The following is a 24,850-nucleotide window of genomic DNA, read 5'->3' on the forward strand; positions in this document are numbered from 1 at the left end:
TCGATTCAATGGTACCTCTACTCACCAGTGTTATACATTCCAGATCTTTGACCAAAACTGCCATATACCCGACGGTAAGGGTCACGAAGAAGAAGAAGAAGAGGTTTTACAAAAGCTCCCAGTGTAACGCCGTTGCTCTATCCGTTGTCAAAGAACTTAAGAAAGCAGAAAGCCTACCGCCATGGCAAGAGATGATTGCATCAACTTTATTCGTTGAAAATATATAGATCACACTTCTCGCCACATGTCGTCATTGAGTTAAACGCGCAATAAATATTTGGTCAAGTTTTCTCCGTGTTACTAGTTCAATAGCTCTTTTTATGTATGGGTTTATTTTTTTTTAGAATGTATAAATACTGAGGGTTCATAAATTACGTGTAATGTTATCGTAAGATTTAATATTCTGGGTACTTCTTACTGAAGGGAGGACGATGCATCTTAAGAATAGCGAAGAATGCAAACAAGAAAAAGGAAAACAGAGAACAGGAAGAGGAAGATTATCTACGAAGTGAAGTGTACAGAATGTCAGTCATAGGAGAAACAAAGAAGATGCTGTAAGACAGGTTGAACGAACATAGGGATGATGTACGACTTAAGAGAGAGGGAGAGAGAGAAATGCGATATTTAAGCACACGAGAGAAACAGGACATGACATAGAGTGGAATGAAGCTAAGCAGATAGGAAGGGTGAAGAGAATACTAGTGAGAAAATGGAAGGAGGCCAAGGAAATAGAGAAGAAAGGTGAAGAAGACACAATGAACTGGAATGGGGGACTCAAGATAAACAAAGAATGGAAGAAGGTGTTAGAAAGAGTGGAAAGGTCAAGAGCGAAGGAGGAGAAAAGATGGAAGAATGATGAAGAAAGAAAGGATAAGGAAAAAGAGAGTGAGAGAAGGAGTCCAACAACGTTCCAGATGAAAGGAAATGTTTATCTAAATCGCCTGTCAGGTGAATCAACAGTTGACGGGAGAAGGCCACCTGCTGGAACACTTGTAAAGGAATGTTCCAGATAAACAACTTTCTAATTATCTTGTGTCTGGAGGGGAGTGATTTGTGTGTGTGTGTGTGTGTGTGTGTGTGTGTGTGTGTGTGTGTGTGTGTTTGTGTGTGTGTGTATAATATATATTCCTGTTTCTTACCTTATTTCATTTGTATTTGGTACAGAGTCTGAAGAAGGCCTTGCTAGAAGGTTGAAACGTAACGTTTAGTATATGTTTTAAAATAAAATAAATTCTGCCTTGGTCAGCATATTGAGTTTTTGGTTATCATGGAAACAAGGCTTAATGGTGTTATAATTCGTACTGAAGGCAATAGTAGAGTTTACTGACTAACATATACAACTTTGCATATAAAAACGAGTTCCCTCCCCCGGAAATGTAATCACAAATACGACACTGAATCCCCCCCCAAAAGCAAAGAGTTTAATTTGCACCCAGCTGCTGTGTATTTCCCGCTCCCCACTTCCCTTGCCAGCATGTAGGACGCTCGCTGTGAGAGCAGACAAGAGCTATTAGCACAGTCAATGGCAAAGATAATGGTAGGCAAATTGTCCACCAACATTTTCATTCGGTCTGTATTACACATTGTGATGACAATGAATTGAAATAAAGACGTAAATAAGCAGAGAACAATGCCTGCTTCGAACCAACAAAGTTTAATTCCTTAAAACAACACAGGATGTAGAATAAAAAAGTAGTGACCATAGCGGTGGACAATTTGCCTACCATTATCTTTACCGTTGACTATACATATGAAGTGTAGTGTTTACATTGTAATTCTGCGTCTTATATAATATTCAAAAAATAACAAAGATAAATACGATATGAAGATTGTCAAACACAATGTCTCGTGTTCTTGAAATGGAGAAATTCTCTGTTTTGTTTGTGTGTTTATTTGATGTAACTTAGAAACAAACCTGATGAACGTGCTTCATATTTTCCCTCCGTGCATTAGTGCAAAACCTTTCATTTTACAATAACATTAATGTATAGGACCAAGAAGAACATCAACACACATAAACACTACTCTTCTTTCACACATTAAAAGAAACAACCAGAACGAAGTTTCAGTTTTCAAAGGGATGTCCCAAAAACAATAATTTGAAAACATGAATATATTCTTCGTGTATAACCACGAATATACAAAGTATAACCATCGAATAAGGGAACTTTTTCATTTTTTGCTGGTTAATACCCATAAATCTACGTCCTTTTATACAATCTGTCCCGTGAAAACTTAAACGCAACTGACTCATATGCTTCACAAAATCTCCCGAGATTTAGCAGCTCGCAGTACGCCGTCAGATTACCGCTCCCTCTCAACTCCGTTTGATATATGAACCTTTGCATAACACTAATACCGCTCTAAACAACAAGGTTTCGCTCGATAAAACGAGGCAGTGACCTCGTTAGTTTTCTTAATCTGTCTCCTTTGAGGACAACGCCCTCTGAATTTATTAATCTGCTAAACGCTCATAGCTGTGAATGAAGATTAAGGAAACAATAATAGATGACAGCATAGTACACTTGTTAGAAATGTATCATAACGCAGTATTCATGTTCTTTTAATTCTCTTGTAGGGAACAAAATTAATGTAGTATTTCAAGATAAATGAACATCTTTGTTTATAACTACTTAAATAACTTTCAACTCTCCTCAATATATTTATTTATAACTATACCTTGATTATCTTAAGCTAACTTAAGAAGATAATATTTTGTCTTCCCTATAGCCTCAATTGTTTTTAATGTCTCATTCTGCAAAGTGATTTGCTTCTTTAGATTTTGTAATTTAAATCACAGTTAAAACAGTAAAATCACAAAAAGCACCTCTGTGCCTATAGGTTAAGTTAGGTTCGGTTAGATGACAGTGTTGCCACAATTTTAGGTCACGATTACCCTGGGTAAGGGGTTAAAATTCCCCATTTTTGCCAATTTTTCCCCTCCATCGAAAGAAATTGTATAATAAGTAATAGCATTTTCGTTGGCATATGTTCGAAAATATGAAAACTGTTCAATTTATTAATCACATACAAACTTATAGCCATATTACATGCATCCTGGGCAGATGTCCCAGGTTCGAACTCTGTTTCATCCATCACCCATAAGTTTATCATTAATCTCCATCGTCGCTATTAACCGAATAGGTAGAAAAGTAACGTAAAATAAACAATGGATATGAACTGACACCTAATTTAAAATGTTGGCCTTTTTCATCAAATTTCCCTCTTTTACTTAAAATTTGGTCCCTAAAAATAGCAAAACTTCCCTTCGTGTCGAAACAGTGATTCTTACAACCGAAAAAAGTTTCCTAAATTATCTTGTCATTAAATTAAGGTCCATCGCAGTTTGACAAAATACATTTTTTTTCCCTAAAGCACTTATTGGTTATTTTTTCTGGATATATATATTTTTTGTTTTTCTCAGTTTTAGAAGCTTTTCATTGACTATTTTGTATCCTACTGAAGGTAAAAAAAAAGGTAAAGTGTTCCCTTGTGCTTAGCACCACGCCATGAAGGCGTATAGGGGGATGTGGGGGTAACGCCCCACACTTTCTTGATCCAGTTGTGAGGGGGGGGGCAGCACCATGCCCCTAACTGACTTTACCCCCCCAGGGTTTCCCCCGGATACCCATGTTATTCGACGCTGGGTGGACGCCGGGGCCGCTTCCAACTTTAGAAAAGTTCGCGGATTTGAACCGGCCGGGGATCGAACCCGGGACCTTTAGCATGGTAGTCAGACGCGTTACCGACTGAGCCACCGCGGCCAGCTTTTGTACCCTACTGGCTATTTTTAATGCCTTCTTTTACCATTTCCAATGAAATTTTAGAATGTATGTTACAAAATTGTATATAACTTATTTTTTCAAAAACGTTATTTGTTAGTACATTATGGTATAAGAAAGGTGTGAAGCTCTTATAGCATCCATGAAAGTCTTCGACGAATCGGTGCAGCAGAGGATGGAATTGCAAGGAAACAAAAGTTAGCTGTTGCAGAAATGTACAAACGTAATGAGTGCAAATGTGGAATTGGAAAAATTTAAAACAGTTTGTGATATTCTTAAAGGCGGAAAATTTTTTCCTTGACTATATGAATCCGACAACAATAGCCTGTTTCATATACTATGGCCCAATCACTTCTCTCAAAGTAGAGAGATCATTTTCTGTTATAAAAAGCATTATTTTCTATCAGACATCTATGAACATCGTAAGATAGTGGTTTTGGGCAGGGTAGTTAGAGGTCCAGGAACCCATACATTCTAATGGGTTCTATTGGCTTCCGCTGCAGGACTGTAACCTTTTTTATCGCACAATTTAAATTCGGTCCAAGTTGCGCATTGTTTCATTCAAAAAAGGTTCCTGGACCGAATTTAAATTGATCCGGAAATTTTTTTCCTCGACTGTATTTAAATTGATCCAAGAAAAAAAGTTCCTGGACCGAATTAAAATTCAGCCAAAAAAAATTTCTTGGACCGTATTTAAATTCATCCGGGAACTAATTTTTCTGTACCGTATTTAAATTCATGCAAGAAAAAAGGTTCCTGGACCGAATTTATATTGATCCTGAAAAATTTTTCCTAGGCCGTATTTAAATTGATCTGGTAAAAAGGTTCCTAAACCGAATTGTAATACTTTACAGATAAAAAGGTTCTCTACAGTCCAGAACCCATTTACGCTTGCCCATTTTCTCTCCTGGACCGGAATTGAATTTATTTAAAATTCATGACCCATTATCAACACTGGTTTTGTGCAATCAAGGCAACAAAGGAAGGTAAAAATGTTATTTCCATGTAGATTTTAACTTCGTGAATGAAGTTATAGATATAAGTGACTTGCAATTGGCCACTTTCTTGGTTTATTATGCCTTTTTTTGGCTTTTGGTGCCTATTTTGCACATTATAAAAGCCTTTTTACCTGCCTATTTTAACCAAAATGAATGCCTGAACCCGGGCTCTAGTTATCATGTTGTGGCTCTACACAGCAGCGCCTCTAGTGGCAAAGATAAAGAACTAAATCGTAAACTGCAGATAGCATACACTTCCATCCACACACAAACTTTCACCTGAACTCGCAGAAGGCCAGGCAGGCACCCCGCGAGGCAACGATCGAAGTGGCACGAAGGCTGTCGTCGGGCAAGGTCAAGCTCTTGCTCAAGAAAGGGAATTAGGATCGGATCCATTGACCTTCTTTAAAGCCCCGAGGCCCAGAAAAGCTTGCCTCAAACGACATCGAAAAGCGATGATGCAAGCTCAAGTGTTTCACACTGTACGCCTACATTAAGACCTGTTCAAAGAGAAGAATTTCCTTGATCAATAGTGTTTGGGCAAGGTGCGAATTAAACTTTTTGCCTGGGTAAATAAATTCAATTCCGATCCGGGAGAGAAATTCAGCAAGTGTAAATGGGTTCTAGGCTGTACAGAACCTTATTATGTATCTAGGATTTCATTTCGATTCAGGAACCTTTTTTCTCGGATGAATTTAAATACGGTCATGGAACCTTTTCTTTGCGGATCAATATAAATTCGGTCCAGGAACTTTTTTAATGATACAATACGCAACTTGTACTGTATTTAAATTGTGCGAGAAAATAGATGCCGGTCCTGCAGCGACACCCAATAGAACTCATTAGAATTTGTGTGTTCCTGGAACTTTAACAACCCTGTGACATATTTGTATATCGCTTTAGGAGGGGGGTTATGCAAATTTGTATATGTTAGCAGTTAATAAACTAAACTAGCCTTGTAAACAAGGGATCCCGGGTTTGATACCCGGTGGAAGAAGCACATGGGACAGTGGTTCAGGGGCCTCCCCCATGGCGCAGTGGTAGCGTCTTTGCCTTGTAATCAAGGGGTCCCGGGTTCGATACCCGGTGGAGGCACAAGAGGTTCGGATCTCACTTTAAACTGTAGGTCCAGTCCCGATTAGCCTTACTGTGCATAAAGTGGACTTAAAACAGCAACTCAAACCAAGACAGTGGTTCAGATCCTACTTTAAACTGTAGGTCCAGTCTCAATTAGACTTTCTGTGCATAAAGTGCATTTAAAACAATATTTCAAAGTAGACTAAACTAAACTATTGGCATGTAGTTCTAAGCACACCTTGCAACAGTGTTTCTAAACTAGATTTTTCCCCTATCGGGGATAAAAGAAAATTGTGAGGGGTTAATCCACGGTATCCCCCCCCCCCGGTTAATTTGCACACTAGACAGTTGCTTTTAAAAAGTAAATGAACTATGGTTACTTGAGTCAAAAGTAGCACAGTTACAGTTTCATGAGCGCGTGTGTTTGTGTGTGTGTGTTTAATACCAGGAGATAATCAGTCTCTCTGACGGAATAGTTAGTGTAAGCGAGGTTTCAGACCGAATCGGCATGCGACAGACGACACGTGTCGCTTGGAAGCAAACCCTCAATTGATCCTTTCCAGTCAAAGCAACACGACAAGCTGCACGTGTTGCTTGTCCCTCGGACTGGCTCGTGAGAATGCAAGGTGTTGCCTCGGTGTTGCTTGCGCATGCGCGTTGAATGGGTCGTGTCACTTGAGGATTTTACCAATCGAACGCATGCTTGTGCAGCCTGTCATGTCGCTACGGTGTGAAAAGTTGCTGTTGATTGGTTCGCTCCCAAGTAACTTTGTCGCTTCGGTCTGAAATCTCCCGTACATCTACAAAACCAGAGCTGGCAAAAGCAATCGGTTAGTTCGCATGAACTTTCCAGCCTGATCATTACCAGTGCGTAGTTAGAGATCGTTTAGTTCATTGAACTCTCCAGCCTAATTATTGCCTATTTTTGTGGGAGCAGGGAAAGGTTTATTATCCATTTTCCCTTGACTCATCTCACTCAACAGGTCGCTAGGTGCCGTGGCTTGCCGCGAGTTTATAGCTTCCTGGAGATGAGGCCTTGCTCGAAAAAGGTTTATTATCCAAAACCAGAGCTGCTAAGTTCAAATCCAGTGGCTCATTCTCAATTCAATGTTCACCATCGTCGCTGCAATCAACGTTAGAATAGTAGGAATGAACGGAGGGGGGAGGGAGATGTGCCCCTCAAATAGTAAGTAACGTTGTAAAGTTATTTATATGCATGGTGGTGTATTCTAGCTGCATAGGGGTATTTTCTGCGGTGCAGTTACATTAAGTAAAAACCTAATTACCATACTTGGGCTCAAATGAAGCTATTTGTCTGCTGGGATTTACCACTAGGCATCGCCGTAGGCAGGAAAGATTTCGGGGGCGTCATTCATAATTGTTCCCATGGACGTCGCCAGAAATTTGAATAATAGAAATAATAACAATAATTATACAATAATAATTATAATTTGATAATAAAATATTTTTCCAAAATAATAATAATTATTATTATGATTGCTGCTGTTATATCCTTTAGAGGGCTTACTCAATCAAGCAGATGAGCGAATATCCAGCACAAGTTTTTTTTTATTTATGTTTCATACAGAAATGCATAATTATTTTACTTCGTTATTAAATTTTAGATACCTTAAAAAAATTTAAATTTACACGGACATTTTAATCATAAAGTTTTTGTTGTTTGACCTTAAAACTTAATTTTTGGAATTTTGGAAACTAACTGTGGAACCAGTTATTATTTTTTAAAAACTTAGCCTGGTGCATGTATTGTAACCTCAATCGTGAACGTAACGTGCTACGAAACTTGAAATCCTAGGTTTCAACTTCTATCAAGGAGGACTTAACCCTTATCGGACAAGGAATTTAAAAGACGAGAAGGGAATATTAGGACAATAGTAAGGGAATTTTCAGTTTTACCAAGGAGCAACACTGGAAAGAGGACAGCAGAAGTGAAAATGGAGGGGTCGCGGGTGGGCTGCGATTCCGGGAATAAATCCTGTTTCACTCAAGTTTCAGAATTCCAAATGTATGAAAATTCTAGCTCGATTGTTTCAACATTGTCTGCTTGTATTTTTGTGAAGCTTCGAAAAAAAATGTTTGAAAATGAGTTACAGATTTTGGTTTCTGAACTTCCATTAATCCAACATGTCAGAAGTTTCGCGGGGGAAGGGGGTTGAACCTAGAAACCCCACTCCTCTAAATGCGGCCATGCCTAGGATATGGCCTAGGGTATGTACTGAAATGAGACGCTGAAGCAACAGCAGTGACGAGGACCATTCACTATTAAAATTCCTTAATATTGTGATAACAACTTCAGTTCCTTTAACTTCATTATTTCATGAAAGAACGTGGAAGAATGGAGTTTCGAGGGTTCTTAAATCATAACCATCTTACATCATTAATGAAAACTAAGTTATAATTTTATAATAAGATGTCTACATTTTAAAGTTGGCAAGTGTTATTAATACAGAGTATGCAATTAATGGAAGTGAAGTAGCATGATAACAATATAATAATAATAATAATATAATGTCGGCAGGCCCCAAAACGAAGGATAACCTAAGGGTCCAAATTGAACAAATCCCCCTCCCCCCGTGTTTGTCTGTTTTTACTTGTCCGCTAGGGGGCGCACTGGTAGACCGAGGCGGATTACATTTGATCGCCTGTGCGCGTCACTTCATGGTTGCTTCAGAAAAGCGAATAATACGATCACAGCTTCTCTGGTGAACATCCTACAAAAAAACAGCATAGGATGTAATTCAACAAACGTTTTCCCCTCTTTAATGCTACCAAAGGAACTCAACAGTCCTCAAACGACTGTGCAACGAATGTACCAGCTTTGAAGTAAAGATCATCTGCGTATGTGTCATGTGAGATATGTCAACGTGCGTTCTACAAAGTAGATACGAGACAAATGCACTGTACGTACCAGGCTGGAGGCAGTAAACAACATCGCCTGTTTGTTCCTTCTTCAACCGCCCACCAACTCTTGTGACAGCTGGCTGCTTATCGATCAGCGGTCGTCCCAGGCTAAGCGCTTTGCTACGTGAACCATGCAAGTTCCCTTGCAGAATGCATTACCAACGCTCCATTACCTCACAATGGCTTGCTCGCTCTTAAGGCAAGAGGTAGCCCGCTTATTTCACACGCCGTGGACTGGTGGGAGGGAAATGCCAAGCTGCGGTGTCCCAAAATAGCTGGATATGGTTGTCGGAAGTAATAGCGCATGATCTTTGTACACTAATTGATACTGGCTGTCTCTTCAGACATCATTACCTGATGGATGCCCAGTTGGGTATCAACATTACTAAGGGTGGTACCGAGAATACAATTCAAAAATCGAGAAAGAGATGAATTTGTTTTTTTTTAGTAAACTTTAAGCACAGAAAGGCTAATCGGGACAGGACCTGCAGTTTAAAGTGGGATCCGAATCACTATGGGACTCCGGGTATCGAATCCGGGAACACTTGACTACAAGGTGACGACTTACCCACTGGTCCTTCGGGGAGGCTTGTGAAGGAGAATGATATTGGTCCTTCCAGACTTGTCGGGACAAACCGTCTGTAAAAGCGAGACCAAGAGCGAGATAGCGTCTGCCAAAGCGAGATTGATAAAATGTCTGCATGAGCGATAGAGATAAAACGGCTGCCAAATTCAAGCGGTGAGATCTATCGTATCTATTATTGCAAGAAAATGAGTTCTCATTTAAAGCTTAAACGAATAGCACTTACCAAAATATATTACCTTTTTCAAAATGTCCAGAAATGCTGAATAATCATAATTAAACGAATTCTAACCGGAAATATTTTCACTTTCATTTTTAAATTATCAGGAACTGACTTGAATGAAATCACGTGGAAACAATTACATTGTTTTCCATTCATATGCGCATTTTGCTAGCTCTCGTCTTCTTCAGTTTCGTTCATACTACCAGTATCGTTGAATTCTTTCGTAAAAACACTGAGATATTGCAGTACGTCCCTTTTCAGCTTAATCCGATATTATAGCAAAGAAAAAAAACTATCTGATGCTGCTTACAGAAGGGGGAAGTTATAAGGTCACAGAGGAACAAACTACAGAAACAAGAAGAGACCCTTCACAGCACACAACTGACAATTGCAAACTGTCAGCAATAGGATAGAATCTTCCTCCTAGAGACTTATCTTCCCGCTTCTGGGATATCCACCCCTCTTCCGAGGCGTGTACATCGCTTTGGAATTCAGGTCTACCAAACGAAAGATGAAACATACGATAAACCTTGAAATTCCTGGCACCTGGCTGCAGCCTACAGACTGACCACCGCCAGGATATAAATTTAGTACAACTACTTTCTCTCTTCCTCTTCATCTATTGTTTGCAAGAAATAATGTATCAAAGAATGGGCTGGAGTCGAAAATCGCCAATATAACAATTTAAGTGTCGCAAAGTAACTGTCAAAGCAACTGTTAAAACGTTACTTCTATCGTAAAACAGTAACTCAGTTATTTTTACTTACTTTTAAAAGTAACAAGTTACAGTTTCATTTTCTCAAAAAGTAACTGTTACTTGTAACTAGTTACTTCCAAACACTGGATTGATGTGGTGGTAGTCATTTTAGTTCACATGAAAGTAGTTGCACAGATTAGTTCTGTATTGACTTAGTTATTGAAGACATACGAAACACAGCTCAGGGTTATCTATTTTCTCATTACTATGTTACTAAAAACAGTAACTTTTATAAAATTTTAATTTTAAATTGATCATATTGTTGTAGTATTAAGAATTTCACTCTGTTTCTCATGTCACATTTTCTTATAGACTTTATGCATAATTGCTACAATAAACTCAATTTCGCACCACCTTGTAATTTAGAAAGTAGCCTGTTGACTGTTAAGGATGAAAAAAGTTTCTTACATGAACGAAATGGTTCTTGTAGTAGACCTAGTATGTATAATTATGGTGGGAAAATAATGCTTTGGCCCTTTAGTTGAACATGGAAACTGTGTATTTATAAGAAAAGGAACATGCTCTGTATAAAATGTAGTAAAAATTCAGTATGCAACACGGATCAAGATGACACTATTTGCAACATTAACTAATTTCTCTATCTCTCAATAGCTCCAATAAACCTATCAATTCTAAAAAAGTTTTGACTTGTTCAAGTTTCAGCTCATTTACAACATGGAAGAGAAAGCTGCATTCAACTCCCAAACAAGAGAGGATATTTCTACTTCTTGATCTTGCTGTACAGATGTGGACTTTCCACCAGATAACATGATGCAGATGTGCTAATGTAGTAGTGCATTGGAATATGCAATATGATGAGTTGAATTTGTTGGAAGATGGGATTTTAGAAGATAAATCTAAAAAAAATTATATTAATGAGGCGTTTCATCACGTTTCATCACGTCAACCCAAATTGATGGTTAGTATAATAGTAATTTATGTGCTGCATTGGTCTGCATTGCTAACAAAAAGTAAAAATATATATTTTTTAATATTACATATGGTTTTTCATCTCGTCCATCTCTGTTCTCCTTGGTCTGCGACTGAATTCTGACATCTTGGGAGCGGAGATTCAAGGCAGAACTGAGATTTCCATGGATGAAAAACTTCAATTAGGACACTTCCCATCTGAGAGCTGATTGCATAAGGACCGTGAGTAAGTTGCTGATCTGTTTATTGGTAAATTTCCAGGAAATATAAAGCGAATATTTTTAGAGTAGCTTGAAAAAAGTGTGTGCTAGTTTCATGTGTGGAAATATGAAATAGTTATTTTGGTGGAATAACCCCATGTTTATTACCTTGTGGTAAGACCATATCACTGGTAAAGCTTTTGCGCATTTACTGAGATATTGCAAACCTTATCATTTGTGCTGCAATCACAACTGTTTGTTACATCTTGTAAATAAGTTGTTGTTTTTTTAATTTGGGCTCTCACTGATCGTTAAGATATAATGTAAGAATAAACTATTAGTAAATATTTATTGTGCACTATCGAACATTTATGTTGCCTCAATTTTAACACACAATTTGACATGTTTTAAATGTAATTCTAGTTTGTAGACATTATGTATGTCATCATTACTAGTATAATTTGTATATTTCTTTAAGGTGCAATCATCGGTGTAAGTGAGATTCATCGCAGAAGCTGTTCATGATATGGGACTTCGAGGACCAAGAAAGGAACACCACCAACAGACTCCTCAATTATATGGATTTAGAAACATGATTCTTCAACATCGGAGATGTTTTTCTCGTGTTTAGAAGGGATGTTGACAGTTTCCGTCTAATGTAAGTTTATAATTATAAGTATTATTATAAGAAACAAAGTAATAATTAGAAGTGAATTGGACGTGTGTATCCCGTCTACCAGAGGTGTGCGGGATCCCAAAAAGTCGTGGCCAGGATCGGGAAAAAAATTTCCCGTCCCGATCCCAACTTCGGAAAATGACTTCCCGACTTTTCGGGATCCCGAGCAGTCGAGAAATACCGAATGGTCATTTTTAAAAGTCGTTAATTCTCAACGTTTTCTGCTAAGTAAGTGTCTGGAACTTCTTGGAAATTGTTAGTTGTTCCAGAAATGCAAAAACGATCACTTAAGGTGACATGTAGAATTCGAGATTTCCAGAGCTTCGGGAATTTTCGAATATTCCCCGTCCCAACAATTTCGCGACTTAGTAGGTAATGGCAAATTTTTCTCGTCCCGAAGGTCGGGATTTAAAAAAAAAAAAATTCCCGTCCCGGTCCCGTCCAGACCCATAAAATTCTGTCCCGCACACCCCTACGGTCTACTAACTATAGATACCTCTGTAAATGATACAAAGACGACTGTTATACCAGCATTGTAATCATTCTCAAACTTTCAGACTATCCTTTCTCTCGATATCACAAACTATAGAAAATGTCGGCTTAAGGTGATAAGAAGTCTCAGTGCACTTGTCCCGTTTGTCCACCTGAACAAGCCTAGATTCATGGAGCACATTGCGATTGCATGCCCCAAAACCAACTGAAGCCTACTGAAAGTGGGGGGAAGAAATGTTTTCTTTAGAGCAGATCGAGATGAAAATAAATTATAGATGCTATCTCCTTCTGCATATGTAACTGAATGGAATCACTTAACCAGAGCAATGATACTACAGTTTTCGAATTTGAATGGTAGATGGTATTCTGTTTACTTTCCGTTTGCTCCACACTTTCCGAATTTAATATTAGATTATTTATTGTTTATTTTCGGTTTTTCTTTATTTGTTTAGTTTGTTTTTAAGTCCACTTTATATACAGATAGTCTAATCGGGTCTGCACCTACAGTTTATAGTAGTATCCGAGCTACTATGTGCCTCAATCGGATATGAAACATGGGACCACCTGCTTCAGATACTTGACTTGGCTTTTCTGATAACATAAGCAAACGGACTCATTTAACATTTATCAGTAATCAGTATTCAGATAAGTTTGTTAATAGTAAATAATACATTCTGAAGTAGTGAAAAGTTAGAATATCAAGTATTGATTTGAAAACTATTCACATATTAAAAGGACAGAAAGTAGATATTGAAGACAGAATTCTTTAAAAGGTTGCCTGTAATTTTTTTTTTCGTTTCAGGTGTGGGTTTAGTTTTATTCATCATGAAAAATATAGTGACGTAGAGAATAGAAAATTGTTAATATTTTAAATGAAACAAAACTACATTCAAAACCTTTAATTTTCCACTCTAAACAAATTACACAGTTATTTAAGTTCTCATAAAATAAAAAATAAATTATAAGAAATAAACTGCTTGTATACAAATACATATCATGTAAATATGCTATTGACATAGTTCATATTTAATTAAACACATTTCAATTTAAATAAAACTCACTCTAATAGATTCTTTCGTTCTTTTTTGCTAGGCTTTCAGTGGATGGAGGAGGTTGATTTGCAAACACGCTTTGATGACAACACGTGGTTGTAGTCTAGCTGTCTTCAAGTGAATTGATTTGTCTACATGATAGTATTCTTCCGATTCGATCCGAAATGTATCTGTTGGAAGCAGGGGACATGTTTCGAACAGTGTTGCAACCTATTTTTGAGTGTAATTTGAGTGTGTGACTTAACAGCTGAAATATAAGTATATGTATTGACTTACACATCCAAACCGCATTGTGCACCATAGGATCATCATTGCCTTCATCTGTGTATGAAGTTCATATCCGTCGAATGGTGCTGGAATGCGTTATTCGTGTGATGTCTCAACAGATGATTATGTGATACTTCTCTGGTTACACTGCATCTCACAGTGGGACAGGCAACTCCAAAAGTGAGACAAAACTTCAAAGCAATGAGAGTGTGCTGGTGCCAGAAACACTACTTTAAGTTACCACATCAGTGGATTACTTAATGTCAACCCTCTAACAGAGATTGACAAAAAACTGCAAATTTGTTGATTTTGATTACAAATAAAAATCTTACCTTATTCAAGAAACTTGTAATAACTTGTTTACAACAAATATGATGCAAGCCTTAGCATTAGATAGGTTTCCAAAGCATGTACTACTTGAAATATTAAATTTAAAATGTTGGCATATGAAGATATTAGAGTTTTTTCATATTGCCTTGTTTACATGAAGTTCCTCTTCAGTACTAGATACGTATGCTCCAGAAGTGGAAATATCAGGCTTATGAAGTTTAACCTTGGTATAGAAGTTGAATTTTCTTCAAATGTTATTATTGAACTAGTTTTGTTACAAATCCTACTATTGATAATGGAGCCTATTGTGTGACTGAGAAGTTCATATTGGAAAATGTGCCAGTTAATCAATATTTGAGGTAGTCTGTAAATTTTGCTAATATCTCTCATATTGTCTTTCCACAATTCTAAATCTTGATTTGAAAGTTGTGAAAATGGCTCTACCGGTGGACAACTCTAATTAATAGTGGTAGTGTAGCAAAATATCTTAAGTAATAATATAAAAATGTTCACCAATACAACCTTATACCTCTACAAGAAATAGTGTACCGGATAATTCATTAAACTCAGATTTTCTTCTAAGAGCAGTGTTCGAGAAGGTATAACACCATTAAGCCTTGTTTCCATGATTATGAAAAAACATAAATATGCTGACCAAGGCAGTAATTTATTGTATTAAAAACATAAACTAAACGTAACGTTTCAACCTTCTAGCAAGGTCTTCTTCAGACTCTGTATCAAGTACAAAAGTAACAAGATACAAGAACAGGGCATTATATATACACACACAAACATTACTCCCTCCAGACTATTATAAAATTGTTCAGGAACTTTCTAGCAGATGGCTTTCCCTTGTCAACTGTACTTTCACCTAAAAGGCTAAACATATTTACTTCCATATAGAATGTGGTTGGGCTTTATATTTCACGCTCTTTTTCCTTCATTTTTCTTCCTTCTCCTCTCCTTTTCCTCTCTTGTCCTTTCCACTCTTTCTAACACCTTCTTCCATTCTTTGTTTAACTTCATCTTAGGAATAGCAAAGAATGTAACAGGAAAAAGGAAAACAGAGAAGAGGAAGAGAAAGGGATTATCTACGAACTGAAATGTAAAGAATGTCAGAGTGTGTACATAGGAGAAACGAAAAAGATACTGAAAGACAGGTTGAAACAACATAGGGATGATGTACGACTTAAGAGAGAGAGAAATGCGATATTTAAACACACGAGAGAAACAGGTCATGACATAGAGTGGGATGAGGCTAAGCAGATAGGAAGGGAGAAGAGAATGCTAGTGAGAAAATGGAAGGAAGCCAAGGAAATAGAGAAGAAAGGTGAAGAAGACACATTGAACTGGAATGGGGGACTGAAGTTAAAGAAAGAATGGAAGAAGGTGTTAGAAAGAGTGGAAAGGACAAGAGAGGAAGAGGAGAGGAGAAGGAAGAAAAATGAAGGAAAAAGAGCGTGAGATTAAAAGCCCAACCACATTCTATATGGAAGTAAATATGTTTAGCCTTTTAGGTGAAAGTACAGTTGACAAGGGAAAGCCACCTGCTAGAAAGATCCAGAACAACTTTCTAATAGTCTGGAGGGAGTAATTTTTGTGTATATATAATGCCCTGTTTTTGTATCTTGTTACTTTTGTACTTGATACAGAGTCTGAAGAAGACCTTGCTAGAAGGTTGAAACGTTACGTTTAGTTTATGTTTTTAATAAAATAAATTACTGCCTTGGTCAGCATATTTATATTTTTTCATAATCGAAAAGGTAGCAAAAGTTTCACAAAGCATCCACAAGTTGTCTCATTGCCACATGTTAAATGATGGAAGCATCCCCCAGATAGCATTTTCCACTGCAGGCGCTGTCTAAGAACAACATTGAATTTAAATCATTATGACATGTTAATATTAACATGTTGAGTGTTCAATTGTTTTGTATACTTAAGATCCAAATCTATCTTTGTCACATGCTTGGAATGATTGTAGTTTCTGAGAGGATCGTAAGAAGTCTCCCATATATGATTCAATGCAATTTTGACACGTGTTACGATAAATATCTTTAAGCAAACTTACTTTTTGATTTCTTATTTCAACAATTAGAGATTTTGTCCCACTTCTGCGGCGCCGCTCCACTGTGAATTTCAAAGTACCATTATGTTCATGTACAGTGTGTGTGTGTGATGGTGTGTGTTTGTGTACCGGTGTACGTAATGTTAAGTATTCTACTTTTGATCTTGGTCCAGAAGTTCCCAGATTAGTCCTGGGGTGAGCATTGATATTATTGTCATTGTTCCCTCATATATTTCATTTTAGTGTCACCAATCCCTATCGTCTAATTAACCAAAGTGGCAGAAAGACTATGGAAAAATAACTTGACATGAATATTATCATTCAACACATGCTGAATGGTATGAAACTGTATGAAAATCATTAATTGTACGCACTATAACTCCCTGAAATTATTATTTTCGTTCTTCTGGAACCAACAAATTCCCGACAGTTACAGTGAAGAAAACTCTAGACGTTCGAAAATGGCACTGTTGGGCATCCCCAAGAAACTCAAACTATTTCTAGAAATCTGGACAGGAACAGGAATTTTTTTTTATCGGTTCCGGGACAGAATTTCGCAATCCAGCACGCCCCTAGTGATTTGCAAAATCTTCAAATTTCTGATGAGATTTTTTCTCTTCGTCACTTGCATCTAAAAATTAAAATTAGGTTAACTCACTTACATGGGAACTGGTGGCGTTGTCGACCTATATTCTTATCTCTTGTGTACTTCTAGGAGTTACGAAAGCTTTGAGTTCTGAGTTTTTGTTTAAATTCACTTTATGCACAGATTGGCCAATCAGAACAGGACCTACAGTTTAAAGTGGAATCAATGTATAAGAATCGGGCTTGTAGGAACCTTGATTAGAAGATGCAACGCAATTCTACTCCATCTGTGGCAAGAAACTGATAGCATTTTATTAAAAAAAAAAATGGACAATGTAAGCTTATTTTACATTAATTCTGTCTTTGTTTCAGTACTACAATTTTCAAGATATCTCCGGGTTTGAAATCCCAAACACCCCTCTCTTGGTACGCTCCTGCTATGAAGCAAGTCAGGAATTAGTTTGATATTATACCGTTGAATTAGTGAACGATAGGTCTCCCTGGCGAAATTGTTAGCACAGCGCGCTACGACGAGAGGAGTCCCGAGTTCGAATCCTGGCCTGGACATGGGTGTTCTTTGTTACTATATCTTATCAATTTCATCATTTTATATCCCCCAAGCAATCTGTGGCAGAGTGGTTAGCACATCGCAATACGACGCCAGGGATTCAGAATTCGAATCCAGGCCTGTTGTTAAGTGTCCATCAAGTCGTCATTCATACCTCACTTTCTCGATTAGAAAAAGTGGCAGAAAAGCGAAGTCAAATAAACCAAATGAATAAACAATTAGTGAATGCACTATGTAAAGAAATGAAGAATGTAAGGTAGAATTCTTGACATTCCTTCTCCCTTTAGCCGTTGTGGAAGGTCGACTCATAATTTCACTACCAACCGGAGTACGGCTGTTCCTTTGTGAATGTCCATTCATCAGTTCCATCTAATCATCATTCTCACTCATCGTCACGGTTAGCCAAAAGTGGAAGAAAAGTATGAAGCAAGTATGAGGTCCGGAAGTACAGTGTTCGTCTCGAGTTACTGAGGAAAATCCAAGTCAGAATTGGTGGCTGAGGGGCTTGAGCTGGTATCGTCAATTGCTGGATCTTTACCCTCGAAGCACCTGACACTGATGACTGGAGCCCAGATTATAATGTTTTTAGGGGTGTAAGGGGTGAACTTCCACGTAGTACACCCAAATGTCAACCTCACTTCCACGTTAGTGCACCCTGGACTTAAGACTAACGAGGCTCTGGCGACTGGCCCCATGGCCAGTATAATTTTGTTTGTATTGTCCTTATGTGTGCTGAGTGCCCCTTTACAGCCTCAGCTTTTAACAGAAGTCAGAACATTTTAAATTTTAAATTTTTTAGTTATGCAACGTTAGAGTTGTTATTTGTAGAGGTAAGGGGCTGGCCCCCGTATACTGTGACGGGAGCAAAATAGCCTAAGTGCTGACGCTCCCAAAAGTTTAAATTCAAATTCTAGTCAATTCTATAATGTTTTTAAATCGCTGTCGAAATCACATGGTTTGAGATTCAGAAATGTAAACTTTTTTTAGACATAGACCGGATTATAGGTTTTTCTTCAAAAATGTGTTTATTCTCTGTAGTTTAGAAGGAACGTCGTTTCAAAGGCAAGACCACACATCAACTCGATACAGCCACTGCCTGATCTCTCGTCTTACGTATAGCGACATCAGTCAAGCAATTCAAAATGGCGGACTTGAGACCTACAAAAAACTGAAAAATGCATTTGACGCGATTGGTTCGCAGCTAAGATATTGCAGGGTGTCTACCAGTCAAAAAATTCAAGATATCAACTGGTAGGTCAAAAAAGTCAAGAGAGAGTCAAAATATTATGCTTGTTGTCAAGAATTTTTGCTGTTTTTACAGTATAGTGAGTTTTCATTGTCATATATCTGTACTGGGATTTGATAAAATTGTATATTTGGAAATTTAAAATTGTATTGAGTTGTGATTAAGATTTATTGACTTTGTTTCTTGGGCAATTCACTGAAAAGTGAAACCAGGATATCAAATAACGAAGTTGCAATATTATTTTTTATTCATGGTATTTAGGTAGAGTGCAATCCAAACCATCATAAAAAACAAAAAACAGGTAAATAATTAGAAAATATTAAAAAAAAAATCTGTAAAGTAAGTTTAAGGTCATTTTAGAAGTGAAAATCTCTGAAACTTTACCTTAAGTAGAGTTAGATTTTTATAGATATATAATTAACATATTTTAATTATTTTTATTTATAAAATAAAGATTTACTTAGCTGCATATTGAATATGGAAATAAAGGAATTAGTCTTTTAATACGCTGCAAAACTAGCATTTTTAAAGTACTCCGCGGCCTTGTCCCGTGCATCACGCAAAATATTAAATTTTTCTTGTGGAGAAAGATTTTTTTGTAGAAAAACATTTCCAAACTAAAATATACTTTCAATACACAGCATAAACTACTGCAAATGCAATTATTACAATTTCATTCAAGCCACTGAAACACCAATGCAAATAGTTTTCGTGTCCCGTGCATCACACTTCAAAGCATAACATTATGAAACTTGAACTATCCTCTGGAATTAATTGAGAGGAGTCTCTTTCTTTCTTCTTCTGGTTGGGTACAATAACTTATTAGTCTTTAAAAGGCCACTTCCAGTGTTTGGTTTGATTTATTTCACTGCCACTTTTGGCTAATTGCGAAGAATGGGATGAGTGATGTTGTGATGAAATTGAAAAATGGACTCTCACAAACACCCATGCCCAAGACGGGATTCGAACCCGGAACCCCTGATGTCGTAGCGCGATGTTCTAACCACTCCGCCACGGGGGCCGGCCAAGCGTTTGGTATCACCAGCCTTCACCATTACGGATATCTCATATTCATCAGCAAACTTTCTCGCAACTGCACCGCGATAGTGTTTTTCGTCATATCTTACCAGTGCTGTAGTCTGTACTCGCATTCACATGAATTTCTAATTCATGAGATGGAGCGTTCTCACGGGTAGGCATATCCTATAAATATCTACCTTAACAGCTTTTATGATATGTATAGATTTGGTGCCTACAATTGGCTGAGCATCATCCCAACATCTCTCTTGTGAAATGCTTCTTCATTTATCAAAATAACTTTAATTTTGGGTAGGGGTGTGCGGGATCCCGAAAAGTCGGGACCGGGATCTGGAAAAAAAAATTCCCGTCCCGATCCCGACTTCGGGAAATAACTTCGCAACTTTTCGGGATCCTGAGTATTCGGGGAAATACCGATTGGTCATTTTAAAAAGTCGTTAATTCTCCATGTTTTCTGCATTGTAAATGTCTGGAACTTATCGGAAATTCTTTTTTGTACCAGAAATGCAAAAACAATCACTTATGGTGAAAATAACGTGTAGAATTCGAGATTTCAAGAGCTTCGGGAAATTTAGTATTTTTCCCGTCCCGAATGTCTGGATTTAAAAATTTTCCCGTCCTGACCCAAAACATTCTGTCCCGCACACCCCTAGTTTTGGGAATGAGATTTCTAATTACTTCTGAAAAATCTGAAGTATTCTGTACAATTGGTACAGATTTACTTTTACTCATTACATAAGTACGAATAAGTGATTTTGCTTGTCCGATAATTCCATCTACTACTCCCTTCCCATGTGAAGTTGCAAAATACTTCCGGATTAATGTTTTTCTGTATTAGCAACAAAGTTCTTGCAAAAACAAGGCCTTCTACTTTTGAATTCTGAAGATGCTCGTTCATTCGACCATATAACTTCATCAATATTGGTGATGGTCTCTGATTTAGGATCAATTGGTTCATACAGAGTACCAACAAGCAAGTAACAGTACACAGAAAGTAACAGTACAAAGCAAGTAACAGTATTTTTTCCTTAAACTATGTATCTTAGCACACAAGATATGTTTGACATTCACCCTGGAATGTTGAAGCAGCTGTGAACAAAGTACAGGATGTAGGATTGGTTGGTTGATTTTGTGCTTTAAGTCCACTTTATGCACAGTAAGACTAATCGGAACTGGACCTACAGTTTAAAGTGGGATTCGAACCACTATGTACCTCCACCGGGAATCGAACCTGGGGTCCCTTGATTACAAGACGACAATGCCACCACTGCGCTATCGGGAAGGCCCTTAGGATACAGGAGTTTAGCCCTACACTGTTATCCTGTTATCTGAAAATCTGCAATACCATTATGCAGAATTAAATAACAAATCTCTTGTCCTTGAGATACTTTAAGAAAAAGTGTTGCCACCTTTTGAGAGAGTTTATGGAGCCATACATTACCTGCAGCGGAGTGACAACATAAGGGAGATAAATGTCCCGTGCATCACATATTAAATGTCCCGTGCGTCACACAAGGGGGGAAAAAAATTTAAATGTGTTTTTATAAATATAAAAATGCTGTTCATTGCATATTGTAGTACAAAGTCTGTAGCAACCTATGTCTAAATATGGTACCATGGAACTTCAAATCACAGAAATAATCAATTAAAAAGAACTACTGTCTGGCTGCCTTAGCTGAGGCCATGGACGGAAGTGCGCATGCGCCAACTGGACGTGTTCATTGGTAAAATAGGGATGACGGTACTTTGGTCAGGAAGCGGGTTCCGTGAAAATGGTCTGCTGTGGAAACAACAATGAAGTTTCAAACGTAGTAACATCGCAGCCAAAATACATAGAGATGTTTACGAATTATGCAAGGGTACAGAATTAAAAAATAGCCATCCATATACTATATAAACAAACAGAACATATCAGGAAAGTATTCATCACGTCACATTAGTAGATAAAGTAATGTAACTTTATTTTGGATCATTCAATTAAAATGATCTCCTTAGTAAATATTATAATTAAAAAAAATGTACACTGCAGTAATCAGAATAGTATTCACTAATAATAGTATTATTATACATAGTATTATAAATATTATAAAGAAAATGTAGTAACTGAATGCTTTGTGGTATTGTGTATTATATCGATGGCGTTTTGTAGAATGTGCAACAGGGATCAAAGCGACACTTTTCTTTGTTCCACTCGAAACGGTTTGTTACGAATTGCAAGAGACATCACAAACACAACACAGCAAGCAGTAATAAACACAACAAACGAACCCATGCAAGCAATTTGCCACATTGTTGTGTTTTACCTGCTTCCCCTCTCGCGTTTGAAATCGCACTGTCCAGCTAGTTTCGTTTCCCTTGGCCGGACTGTATGTGCTTCTCAAATCACACAGCTTTTTTATTTAATTTTGCATTGTTAATTTGAGAAAGGATTTAATTTCCTGGCATATGGTAAGCAACCACCAAGTATTAAAACAATGAATATGAAAGATCAGTGCAATATTAATTAACCAGCATACCAGACTCATTTTTCCATGTACGAATGTCCCGTGCATCACGCAGACAATTACATTCTTGTATGCGTGAAGTTTTCTAAAAATATTGAATAACGTAATGTGGTCATTCTCCATCTAGGATGAAATCTGAATCATTACTTTTTACATGCATTAATTATTATAGCAAGTCAAAAATTCTTGTTAAAGTACAGATTCAGTTTTCATCTTAACCGGCCTTATGGTGTTTTTTTTTCGTTGAATAAAAATATCAAGTTTTCTTAATTTGCAATTCTACCTAAGCAGGAGTCGATTAAATAATGTTAATAAAAAGGGGAAAGAAGAATTCTCGTTCGCCTGCATTGTACCAGTAGTTATCATACAGTTTGAAGATAGACATTTAACACAGCACATGCCATAGATTTTGTGCATTGTATGTATAAGTCGCATTGAATGCATTGTGATAAAATAAATCAGACTGTGCAAATGTGGCACATTGAGTTCATGTTTTCAAGTTGAACTTCATGTCAGTCTACCATCATCACTCTTCACCTTACAAAACAAAATAAATGATTCTATAATCGGTTGGCTAGTGCAGAACTACATCTAGTATCCCAAACTGCTGTTCAATACTTCGTATCTTTTAGCATTATTATCATTCTTCCACCCATACTTCCAGAAAGAGTGCATTGTCTACAATGAAACTTCCGCTATTCAGTTGTTCGTGAGAGACAAAATCGGCAACACCGCGAACAGTGTTACATTTCCCGCCCTAAGGTTTCATATTAAAAGACACATTATCACATCTGCGAAAACCGTAAAGAATGTCCTTCTTTTTGTTTAGCTTGGTCAACTAATCTAATCTCTACAGTTTTTTTTTTTTTTGAATGGCCATTTCAAATTAGAATCATACTCTCCTGGCATTACTTGAATGTAGACTCCTAAATGGCCTTTGTGCTTAGAACCTTTGCCATCAGGGAATAATATCACTCTCAATTTGTACCCGTTGTTCCTGCTGTAAAAAGTTATTTTCAGAACTTTCAACTTTGCAACGGAACTTATCGATGACATTTTTCGTTAGTTTCAAGTGATGCTCCACCTCTTCATGTGTCGTGTCATCTCTACAGGATAACCTTCGTAGCTGCACTGCATTTCCTTGTAAGCACAGGCAGCAAAGCGTTGCTGGCATTTTTCATCCAAATGTTGTTCCACGTCTTCTCTTGATACTTCTTCACCACAACTCTCAGGACAATGAATTGGGAACTTTACGCATTCTTCGTGGTGATACCCCAACAACTGTGCCTCGACTTCTTTCTCGTAATATTCACAATTTACTATTCTCTTGGGGCATTCTCGTAAGTGCTCACCAATCTTTTTCCTGGGTAACTTCTTCCCACACTTTCTCTCACAAGGAACAGGGAAATCTTCACAGGTTTCGAAATGTACTGGAAGAAGATCTGCCACTGAACGAGCGTCGCAAAACACGCACTGGATTATGCGTTCCACGCACCTCTCCTTCCGATGAAAGTCCATATACTCTACACGGACCTTCTTTCCACACTTACACCGGTCACACATCTTGGCATCATCTTCCATGTTGTTCCTTCTCACATCCTGAAGACAGTAGTAGCAGGTTATTAGTAACTTGGAACAGTTCTTGGCCATGTGATTAGGCAAATTACAGCGTTTTGTTTGTACACCACACTTCAAATCACATTCCACAACCTATTGTGAACACTTCACCTTGTGAACCTCTACGTCATCATGTGAAAATGTCTCCTTACACAGAGCACACACTACTTTCCGTTTTCTGCGACTCTCCTTTACGTCTTCAATCAGCACGTGACGTTTAACCTGGGATTTCGAGCCCACACCCATTTTCACTTTCAACTTCTTCAATTCTACAGATTAAGTTATGATTTTCAAACGCTTCCTCCTTCACCTTATTCGCACAAAAGAAGCAAGTATTGTTGGCTGCTGTTCGTATTTTTCTTAGCTATTCTCACAACCCAACACATAACTTTATATAAAGTGTGTAACATTCTTATTCGTACACACGGATTTTCAAAGAAAATGCTTTAATATCTGAAAGGAAATACACTCTTGTGAAATTGTTTCTTTACAAATCAATAACTAATATCATTAGGAACATAAAATCTTACCCAAATTCTGTATAACCAATGACAATAATAAATTAAATGAAACTGAAAGAGAAACATGCCATTTTTTGTACAACTTTTCTATTCGTACACTTAATAATATAAAAGAAAAAAACATATTCAGAGCAAATTGACTGACAGTTCTAATACTTTGATGCGTATCCTTTGGCTTTAATTACTGCTTGACACCTGTTCTTCATAGAATTAACCAGTTTCCGACATGTTTCAGAGATTAATTTATTCCACTCGGCTTGCACAACAGTTTTCAACTCTTGTTTAGACTTGACGCCTGCTTTATGGACTCACCTCTTCAAAATTGTCCATAAATGCTCAATGGGATTTAAGTCTGGACTTTGAGTTGGTGTTTGTAGTAGTTTGGGCACATTCCATATTAGCCAATTCATGTTAACT

General features: G+C 37.4%; 1 protein-coding gene across 1 annotated transcript; it reads right to left on the reverse strand.

The window, feature by feature from the left end:
- Window positions 1-23,363: 23,363 nt before the first annotated feature.
- LOC146002663 (TNF receptor-associated factor 4-like) lies at window positions 23,364-23,945 on the reverse strand. Its single transcript, XM_083140626.1, has one exon. It carries the CDS (start codon window positions 23,943-23,945, stop codon window positions 23,364-23,366), a length of 582 nt encoding a protein of 193 aa, XP_082996752.1.
- Between the last annotated feature and the right edge of the window lie 905 nt (window positions 23,946-24,850).

This window comes from Lepisma saccharinum, chromosome 18, assembly GCF_977018435.1.
Source record: "Lepisma saccharinum chromosome 18, izLepSacc3.1, whole genome shotgun sequence".
NCBI classification, from domain to species: Eukaryota; Metazoa; Arthropoda; class Insecta; order Zygentoma; family Lepismatidae; genus Lepisma; species Lepisma saccharinum.